This window comes from Nymphaea colorata, chromosome 10 (genome assembly GCF_008831285.2).
Source record: "Nymphaea colorata isolate Beijing-Zhang1983 chromosome 10, ASM883128v2, whole genome shotgun sequence".
In the NCBI taxonomy this organism is placed as follows: Eukaryota; Viridiplantae; Streptophyta; class Magnoliopsida; order Nymphaeales; family Nymphaeaceae; genus Nymphaea; species Nymphaea colorata.
Window position 1 is genome coordinate 10,433,711 of NC_045147.1, and position 11,172 is coordinate 10,444,882.

Below are 11,172 nucleotides of genomic sequence, written 5' to 3' on the forward strand. Positions count from 1 at the left end.
TGCTCACACCTTTTACAGTATATGGGAATAGCACCTATGAAAATTGAACATGTGACGCATCTTTTACTGGCTCACCTGCCTACCAACTATGTCCTGCCCATTGTTTGCCAAAATGTCAGGTCTCAAAGTAGCGATATCTGATTCAAGTTCCAAACTAACCCGCTCTAGCTGTGTGTTCATCTCTCTACCCGTTCATTCCATACTCATTAACTAACAATAAAATGCCAACATTTCACAATTACCACTGCAGGAGGAAATGTGTACATTATTTTTTCTGTTTTTAAGTTTTTCAAATTGAAATTATAAATTAAACAAAAAAAATCTCTCAATTCCCAATATCTTCCTCTGTCAGTAGTACTGCACTTTCTTATTAGAAGATTATTTTCATAAAACACTTACAATGTGTTTGTTTCACGGCTGATCTCTAGTATCTCAAATCTATGAATTTAAGATTGTACCATCTCTAATCCGACCTTAAATCCATGGTTTTGTGAAGATCCAGGTTAAAGGATCTTGAAGATCTTGTGAAGTACATATTGTAATGCAGCCTCGGATCTTAGATCCGAGGCTACCAAACGCAACCTTAGGTTAACTTGGAGTTACGCAGATCGATCGGACCTAGCTTAGTAGAATTTACATAATCTCTAAGGCCATGTGGAGGCAAGACAGGGACGACCAACCCAAAGGCTCTGTATATTAGTTGAATCCAACCTTCTCTATACTCCTTCCCGATCACAGGGCCAATGAAGACACCCCTAACGAGCTCCCATGCAGCGTTCAGGTACAAGGGGATAACATTTCTCAAAGAAAAGTAGTTTTCGTCCAGCTCCTTTCGCGTGATCTGCAGTTAAATTTTTAAATGAAACTATAGATCATTTTGTGTATACAGTTATTAACAGGTGTATGACTCGCTTAAAAACTTCCAAAAACAAAAAATGAGGACAAAAACACAATAGACATGAAAATTATCAACTTAAGATGTGTGTGTGTGTATGTGTCAAGAGAAAGTGATGCATATATGTTCTGTAGAATTTTTTTTATATATGGAAGCACTTTCACTCTTTTTAATTTTTAATTGATATCAAGCAGTGGCAGAGTTAGGAAATTTTTATTAACTGATTACATAGTAATAAGATTGTAGACCATTTAAAAAAACTTAAACCCTCAGGAGGCACTCGATATCCTCGGATTTGATATTCTCAAGATTTGAGAACTACGGTCTAAGATTAGATCCCTGCCCCCACCAACTCCGCTCCCCCGCCTTTTCAGATTTTAAATCCAACTTTTTCTCAATACACACAAGTAAAAATAGCAGTGTGGATCTTAGATCTGACTTAAGATCTTTAGTTTGATGAACAATATATGGACTTTATCATATATTTTTTGTCACATCAACAAAAACATGTCACGGTGGATCCCAAACCACTATGTTGGGAAATGAAAACCAGACCACCCAAAAGTGATTTTTAAAATACTTTTTTTTGTCATAATCCAATCGTGTGTGTATATATATATATATATATAATCTTAATAATGTTTTGCTGAGAACCATACACTACATTGGTCAATTTTCAACATACAGTAATAAAAAAATGAATGGCCCTTATGATGTTAAAACTTTTAACGGTGGAAAGATAAGTGTTTTCTTTGTAAACAACTTCAATTAAGACATGTTAAACATAGTAGGATGCTGATAGTTTGTTTAAAATCATTTTTATCAAGTGTTTAGGAGGTCTGGTTTTTGTTCCTGATCAAAACGGGTTGGGATATATATATATATATATGGGATATATATATACCCTTTTACCATCTTTAGCACTGTCCAATCATAAGTGTTTAATGTCAGATTTGCATCAGTGTGCTTTGAAAGGTTGATCGGATATATATATATATATATATATATATATATATATATATATATATATATATATATATATATATATATATATATATATATATATATATATATATATATATATATATATATCAAGAGAGAGAGAGAGAACCTGTGGCTGGTAGAGACTGTTATAGTAGACGCAGGTCCCAAAATGCTTGAAATGCAGTCTTGGAAGTCTAGGCACCATGTCGTTGCAGTAGACGAACCTATAATACTCGGGCGCAGACCCGTTCTTATTGAATATCACTCTCTCCATATGGTCGCCAAACCGTCTGTCCCCAACCCGCGGCTGCCCGAACGTGTACACTCCAGCCAACCTCTCCAACAAGTCTTCCTGCTTGTCCAGAACCAGCACCGCTGGAAAAAGGACCGCCAGGGCCCCGCCCATGCTGTGCCCTGTCAGAATAAACCTCGCATTCTCGTGATCTTTCAACAATGCCCTCAGCCTGTCCCTAATGGCATAGTAAGCCAGTGGATGGGTGATATGGTCAATTGGAACCGTGGGTCGCACCGAGTCGCAGCAGGGGTCGACGCCCAGGGCCTTCAGGAACCCGCCGTGGACCCTGCCCATCGGCGGCATTTCATACCACGACAAGTCGACGTCTGTGCACCAGTCGCCTGCGTCGAACAACTGGGTGCCGCGGAAAGCCACCACGATCAACCGGCTGTCTGGTAACTTGTCACGGAAGATGACTGCCTGCGTCGATGCTGATTGCCGGGGCTCTGTGGAATCACAATCATATATAATTTATGATTAATGGCTGTAACAAATGGAGAAGCCAGAAATTTCTGGTTAAGGGGCATTTCAAAATTTCAAATTTTAAAGGGCATTCATAAGTAAAAAACCTAAAAATTATTGTAGTTCTTTATGTAAATAATGTAATTTTTTTGAGTTGGTGTGGGCAATTGCCCACTCCAAGCAATAATGTAGCTCCACCACTGGTTTTAAGGGAGTGAAGTAATTCAAAACTGGCCATTATTGGTTTTCTGTTTGAATTTGATGCTGAGATATCCTTTAGAAGCCGTTATCGGCAACAGTAATACATTGTTATAACTTTAAAATTGGGTAGATTCATGAAACATTTATTATAGTAACAATGTGTCACGATTGAAACTGAAGAGTGATGAGAGATTGGTTCTTACCATTCCAACAGTTGAGGAACTCCACAAACTCCATCTGAAAGAGAAATGAATGATCCAAGTTAGCTGTTTTTTACTTCGGTATCAGATTCAGAGGTGAAAGTGAATATGGATCGGACTACTACAAAAAACCATCAAAGAATCCAGCTTTGAGTGACTCTTTACATTCGAGATTTTTGGTTGACAAAGGGACTGATCCACTGATTCAGCTTAATTATCATGTTTCTTATTCGGAAATTGATATGGGATCTGGATCCAGTTCTTCGTTAAATCTGGTTTTGTCTGCTAAATGAGGAATATCAGAGATAGGATCCTTTTATACACACATACATACGCGCGCGTGTGTGTATAAGAAAGTTGCTAAAAAACAACTCACTTCGATAAAAAGGAAAAAAACCAAACCTATAAATCCAATTTTTATTTTAATAATAAAAATGAATGGCTCTTATAATATCTTTGATGGTAGAAAAGTTCAACTTTTGACAAACATAACTTGAACTAACCTTATTTATTTTAAATTAATGTTAGGAGATTCGCATTTTGTTTAAAACACTTTTTAAAACAAATTTAAAAAAGTCTGGAATTGGGTATTTACCAAGCAAATTGGGTATATATCTAGCTTAGACCATTTACATATCTAGCAAAAACGAATATCCTAAAAACTTAGGATGCAATACTGCTATTCGGAAATGCCTACCGGAAAAGAGTCCAATTGCGATTATGTGTAGGGGTGAGCATCGGGTCGGCTCGGCCTGCTAAGACCCGGCCCGGGTCGGCCCATCGGGCTCGGCCCGATAATATTGCCGGGCCGGGCCGGGTTGGATACCGGGCCGGGCCAGGTTGGATACCAGGCCTGGCCACCAAAAGTCAGCCCGGCCCGTTGTGAAGAGGGAGACTAGACGGGAAGGGAGAGCCGCGGAGAGGGAGACGGGAGAAATTGGAAAAATGTAACTTTTTATACACTCGAATGATTCCTAGAATATATCCAATATTTTTTTCATAAATGACCAGAATAACCCTCACGTCAGTTTGTATGAGGGTTGAACTTTTACATGCATGTTGGGATATCGTCGATAGAAAGTTCCTTTTATTTTTTCTTTACTTTTAGGGTTCAGGTTTCTTCGAATACTTGTGTGTTTACATTCACCATTTACAGTAAAACAAAAAAATAACATACCGGCCTGCCAATCTAACAAGCATGTGTGGTTGGCCTTGAACTCATGACATATTTTATGGTTTGTACTACTGACATGTCTATAATTATAAATGGTTTTTCTTGGCCATGAGTGTTGTGGGCAAGGCGGAGCCAAGGAGGGGACCGCATGGGCCCTGGCCCCACCTCAATTTTTTTTAAAAAAAATTACATATAAATTTTAAAAAATTTTACTTGTCATATATAAAATTTTTGAAAATGATATTTCAACCCGTATCAAAATTTAGAAATTTTAATTCGGCCATTTTCATAAAAAAAAAATCTGGCTCTCCCTCTGGTTGTAGGCACCCAGTGGAAATGGAAGCTTGATACGTCAAGCCGCTTGCCTGCATGAGACATGGGCTTTTGACACATGAGCTTTTGAACTGGCGCGCAATGGGCTTCCTATGTCACCTATCAGGAAGCTAGAGGTAGGGGCGGAGCCAGAAATTTTTCATGAAGTGGACCGAATTAAAGTTGTTAAATTTTGATTAGGGTTGAAATATCATTTTTTCAAAATCTATGTATAACAAGTAAATTTTTTTAAAACTTACAAGTAAATTTTTTAAAATTCTTTTTCGGAATGAGGTCAGAGCTCATGCGGGCCCTACCTTGGCTCCGCCCTTGGTTAGGGAGACACATGCATTAAAAAGAAGGGGAGAGGAGAAGTGGGCAAGGATTAAATCTGCTACCCTCCATATCATATAGAGAAGAAAAAGTGCCAATTTAGTTTCATTCATAACTATTAGGAATAGTAACGATACCTGCTGCCACTGGTTGTTGATTACATCGCGAATGACAGCTGAATTTTCATAGACTAGTTTGGAGGCCATGGCCGAAAGGGATGCATGAGCCATGCTATTTCCACTCCCCGTGTAGTCTCCCAAGTCTGTTCGCCCATCCAAGAGGCTAACTACAGTCTGGAATCTCGGCGACTTCTCGTTTGGCGTGATGATTTGGCCTGAAGCAATTTCTCACCATTAGTTCCATGACAAATATAACATGTAATGATTTTTCTTTTTGCATGATATGAAATGTAAATAATCTTCTATTTCTTTTGTGTTTCTTCTACTATGAAGAAACTGGTTTTCGAATCAACTTATGCAGTTCTTTGGCAATATTCTTGATTCTGAATGAGAAACAACAACCATGTTTAGTAGAACCATAGAGAATCATATACAGTATCTATGAAATTGTAATCTAATGGTTAAAATAGTCATCTATTCTAGCTTATTTTGGAAATTTTGACATGGGAGGAATACAAAGATCGATTTTGACTATGTTGGAACGAGCTCGTATTCTTGATGTCGGCATAAGTCACTCAAAGAAGGATCAAAGCCCTCATTCTGAGGTTCAAAACTGCTTTGAAATCTAGATGGACCCGTATTACACCTATCAACTAAAGTGTCGCATGCACTGCCATTGTTTGCAATATAAAGGAGTAGGTTCTAGAAAATCAAACTGACAACCGAGCTCTCATGAGCCCACCAACTTGACCAGCTATACTATGTTCTTCGAAGCACAAACTGATATTTTTTATATTATAGAAAATAAAAGGCATAGGATCAGATATCTATTAATCGGTCAGATTATATTATTGACCTGCAACCAGTGGATCCACCTAGGGGTCAAGCTGGATGCACTCTTGAGCACTCAAGAGCCCTGAAGTAACTAGAATTTATATGTGGTAATATAGAGGACCAATTCCAATAACTTATTGGGTCGTTTGGTAATGAGAATGGTAACAAATTATTTCATAAATATACCCCAAAAAAATTGAAGAAATTTATAGAACACTAATTTACCCCATCTTTACGATAAATTTATGGAACAATCTGTTAATATTAATCCCATTACCAAATGAACCCTTACAAGGTTATGAACTGGTTAAAAATTCAAGTCAAAATCTAAAACCAACTAAATAAATCTGGTAACCTGAGTCCCATTATTAATTTCAACGCAATTTGCTTCCGCATTTCATGTGCGCGATCTTGCTGTTTGTTTGATTTTTCCATATACAAATTTAATTCATACACGATGGCGAGATAACTAGAGGAGGCATTCATTGCAGTTCTGCAGTTACGGCGGCATTATTCTCATGGGTCTCTCATGCCAAAAAATAATGCTTACAGATATACAATTACGTCAGGCGACCTTATTTAAATATATAACATCAAGATTAGTGCTTAATTAAAAGTTGCATTACGTCAAACAATATTAAACAGGCGATCATAAACTAAAAAATTTTGTTGCTCTTTCACCGAAGCAATCTTCAGAGAAAAAAAAAAGGAAAAACAGAAGCCATATTATAATTAGACAGAGATTAGAGTGGACCGAAGATTACTTATTTTTATGTTAATAATTTAATATTTGATAGTTTATATATATATATATATATATATATATATATATATATATATATATATATATATATATATATATATATATATATATATATATATATATATATAGGCCCCTCAAAGCATTAAAGTTATTGAATTAATGCTCCCTCCAACCAAAATTTCTGGCTTTGCTAGTGCATTGAAGATTCGAGTCTTTTTTTAGACATTCAGGTGTAGTTAGGTCCAGATCTGACTAAGTAAATAATCCGGCAACCCAATTTGGAACTGTTTACATCTTACAAAAGCACTGTTTATCTGGCCAGCACATGTTTTGGGTGAGTATGAGGGAACTCACCACCCGAGTGAGCCCTCTTCCTTTCCTGTCCTATTCATGAGGTCGAGAGCTGTTTCGTGATCTAGGTGTTCTTCATCCCTTTTATGTGATAAAAGTTAAACAAAGTTTAGAATCAAAGCAAAATATAAAGCAGGCAATAGTGCTCTTCTCATAAATGCCAGTGATCCCTTGGCGAAAAAAAGGCTTCAAGATAGGAAAGTGCATTGCGTCAAGCAAGGTTCTATACGTAACATCAAGATGAGTGCTTCAAAAGGTGCTATTGTCTATAACGAGAAGTTGGATTGTTGCTTGGCATCTTCAAAAGCCTTCCTACACAGTTCTTGCCTTATGAATGAAGATAATACAAATAGATCTGATCTGTTCAATTTATGCTTTTTATACGCTAAATGGCTGGCTGGCGACAAAGTCTCTTGACCCAGCTGCAGTTTTGTCGTGTTAAGACTTCGTGCATTAACCTTGGCTTTGTGGGTATCAACTCACATTAATAAATATAAGCTGACAGAGATTAGAAATAGACTTCTTAAGAGATAAGGTTGCTTCTGTGAATCAAAGCAGCCTGTCTTTTTTAACAAACCAATTTCTGTAAGTCAGGCAGCAAATTGTTCTTTTTAAAATGATCATGATTAATATAGTGAACATAGCTGATGCATAAAGGGAGCTGGTTTATGTCAATTTCTGCGTTCGTAATTATAAAAATCACTATCATATGGTTAGATGCATAGAAGGAACTTGTTTATGTCAATTTCTGGGTTCTTAATTATAAAAATCAATAACATATGGTTAGATGCTTAGAAGGAACTTGTTTATGTCAATTTCTGGGTTCTTAATTATAAAAATCACTTTCATATGGTTAGTCTCTGCAATACAGCCGTGAGTTTCAAATGAAGAGCCATTGAGCAGTAAAGTTGTTTTCTGATAATTAATCTGATCAAGAGTATGACTTGGATGCATGAAACCATGGGCTAGTCGTCCCACACAAGGATAACTCTGTTTCTGCAGAAAATGGCTTTGTAAAAGGATAAAAAATTTTGACCCCAGGGTTATTAATGAAAAACCGGGTTTTAGGTATGGCATCCAAACAAATAAGTCAAGTTTTCAAAATTTATTAAAAACATTAAATTTCATAAAACTAGATTAAATGAAGGCATCATCCTAACACCCCCCTTATTATATAAGCTTTTAGTTTTTATTTGAGAAAGTGACATACTCATCCTTCTTGATATGATTGAAAACCTAGAAGCCTTCCGTATCACATAAGTCACAAGTTATTACGTCAAAGTAAGTGTCGTAGAAAGTGTATACGCCTGCCTCTCGGTTAAGTCGCACCATAGAATTTTCCTATTATTGTCTGATCAATGCTTTAACCTCGAGAAATCTTGTGACACATGCATCATATGCTAACAATGACTTGCAATTCCATCTAAATTCGACTTGAAGTATAAACAAGCTCGACCTTGTTAACATAAAAGGTATAGCATAGTTGGTCGAGCTCAGGTCCCTACTTAGCTAAGAACTCTTGAGGGGAAGAAAAGAGAGGGAAAAGTCCCTTCAATCCTTTTTTTTCAGAATTGCTACCCTCCTACTTGCCCAAACAAAAAATCATAAATTAAACCCATAAGATCTATTTGTTGTATATTAATTCGTAAGGCGAGAACTGTGCAGGAAGGCTTTTTCAAGATGCAAGGTTAATCTTGCTTAGCCTAATGCAACTTCTCGTTACAGACAAGAGCAGCTTTTGAAGCACTCATCCTGATGTTATTAGAGATCGTTGCTTCACGTAATTGGATTCCCTAGAAATCAAACTTCTGCTTTCTTTTTTTGTAATTTCTTTCTGCATCCGCGACATGAAAGAAAATGGGGAGAAAAGAAATGCAAACAGAGTAAAAGGAGAGGAAAAAAAGCAATACTACCGCACGAAACAGGGGTACGTAAAAAAGGAAGCAGAGGAAGAAAAAGAAGAAGTAAAATTAAAGAGAAAGGTATGCGTCTGTTGATTCACATTTACCTCTGAGAAGGTTGCGGAGGAATCCAAGAAGGCCACCGTTCTCCGGCAAAAGGTTGAGCGCAAACCCAAGCATGCTTCCCGTCCATGCCATTGGCCTCTTGAAGAGCAAGAAGATCTTCTGAGCGACGATGGAAACGAAGAGAACCCACCGGTCGGGAAATTCCAGAGTCGTTCCATCGGAGCATTCGACGAATCTGAGTCTGCAGATTTGCTTGAAAAAGAGGAGGGAGAAAAGGTCCGTGAAGCCGCCGTGCTCCGGATGGACGACAAGGAATCCGGCGTTCCACAGAATTCCCCTCTCGACGGACGTCGCCATTGATGCTAACTATCAAAGCCAGGCAGCGTTAAAATGATGACTGGCAGCAGCGCTTGTTGTCTGCAGGTGCTTTTATATTAAGACTGTAGTTGCCAATGGCAATAACTTAATGTCTAATGAGGTTCTCAGGGTTCAAAATGACTAAAATACCCTTTTATGAAATTGCAAAAAAGAACAAAGAAAAATGGAAAGAACTTCTGCCTGACACCAGGTTGGTGTTGGTACCAACACTTTTTGGACATGGAAGACTTAGTTTTTTTTTATTTTTTTATATATTTATATATTTTTATATGTTTTTGATCTATTTTTAGCAATTTTTATTGAGTGATATAAAAAATGGAGTTATTCATTTATTTACTTAAAATTTTATTTTATATATATATGTATATATAGTGATTAGTAGAACTAAACCAATAGGTGAGAACAAAAACCAGACCCTTTAAATATCATAATCATAGTGCTTTTTTTAATCTAAATTGTCTAATCTCAATGCTTTAATAGTGTTTTCATAATAAGCATAAATGAATGGCTTTCTTAGCATCAACATTTTGATAATAGAAAAATCAACATTTTTCACAAAAACAATTTGCTTCAAAGCATGTTTTTTTATCAAAACAGTTTTTTATATATATTAGGATGTTTATATTTTATTGAAAATAATCTTTTAACAAAAAAAAAATTAAAGGATGTGGTTTTTATCCCTAACCTAAATGTTCGGTACTTGCCCATTTCTCATATGGATATATACAATATATATATGTATGATTATTTATTGGTACCCAAAAATGATAATACCTTCACAGTCATGTGACTCCCAAAAAATGAAATTTATTTGTTTCTTTATTTACTATCATCTCTTATATAGGAGCTTTCATTTCATTACTTTTTTGTTTCTATGTATTGAGTTTCATTTTATCCTTCCTATGTACATTTGTTTCAGAGTCACATTTTTAGTTGCCTTGTTTTCTTTGTTGTATGCAATATTTGAAACATTATTATCTTTCACATTTTTTATTTGATGTTAAATTTGTTAACCCTGTTAATTTCACATACTATAGTAGCTTTAAGAGTCTGGACTAGGTATTTGATGCCCAATATTTACTAGATTCAATTTATAAGGATAACCCAAATCTGATTTCAATTCAGTCCATTCAAACTTGGAAAAATAAAATAAAATCCTAAAGGGAATATTATAATTGGACAAAGATAAGAACTTGAAGATGAGTCCTGGACTTTGACCGTAGACTTGGATTCAGATTTGGGTGTATTTGCATTTTCTTTTAAAAGGGAAATCGATTTGTTTATTTTTAATGAAATTTGCAAACAAAAAAAAAACAAATTTACAATGCTTTTTTAAAGTCATATCTCTCTCCTCCTCAATATATATGTAGTTCCTAATACTGTACTTAATTACACAAATGGTTTTGAAAGGTGAAGATAGAGTCCCTTAAAAGTTGTTTGGCAGTATGAACATTTTATGAGTGAGTGTCCCATAAATCTGTCCTAAAGATTGGACAAATTCAAGGAACACTAATTTTATTGTTTCATGAATCTGCTCAATCTTTACGGCAAATTTGTGGGACATTCATATAGTGTCTCTCATGTCAAACAACCCATGGGTGTGTTTGATGCATGGATTAGTAGTAAGCTCTCTAAAGATAGTGTCTCTAAATTAAGAGGTAGAAGTGATGCTGCCATTACAGACATGCTTTAATCTTGTTATATGAACCCAATATATAGGAACCCATCAAAAAGGTCACTGATTATGTTGCTACACGCACCATGTTCAATATTGAACGCCTCCTTTAGCCGGGTGTATAAGCCTTCGGAGTTCAACTTGATGTTTCTTGGATCACATTGGTTGGAAATTAAAGAACTCTCATACAAATGAAACTAATTACTTAAAGCATCATAATTATATATTG

At 36.1% G+C, this 11,172-nt stretch overlaps 1 protein-coding gene across 1 annotated transcript; it reads right to left on the reverse strand.

Moving 5' to 3' along the window:
• Positions 1-345: 345 nt before the first annotated feature.
• Positions 346-9,298, reverse strand: LOC116262890 (triacylglycerol lipase OBL1-like). The gene is made up of 5 exons (XM_031642424.2): positions 8,932-9,298; positions 4,994-5,190; positions 3,041-3,074; positions 2,007-2,620; positions 346-841 (listed from the first exon to the last, which is right to left on the reverse strand). The coding sequence occupies exons 1-5, from the start codon at positions 9,245-9,247 to the stop codon at positions 584-586; spliced, it is 1,419 nt and encodes a 472-aa protein (XP_031498284.1). The 5' UTR covers positions 9,248-9,298; the 3' UTR covers positions 346-583.
• Positions 9,299-11,172: the final 1,874 nt, after the last annotated feature.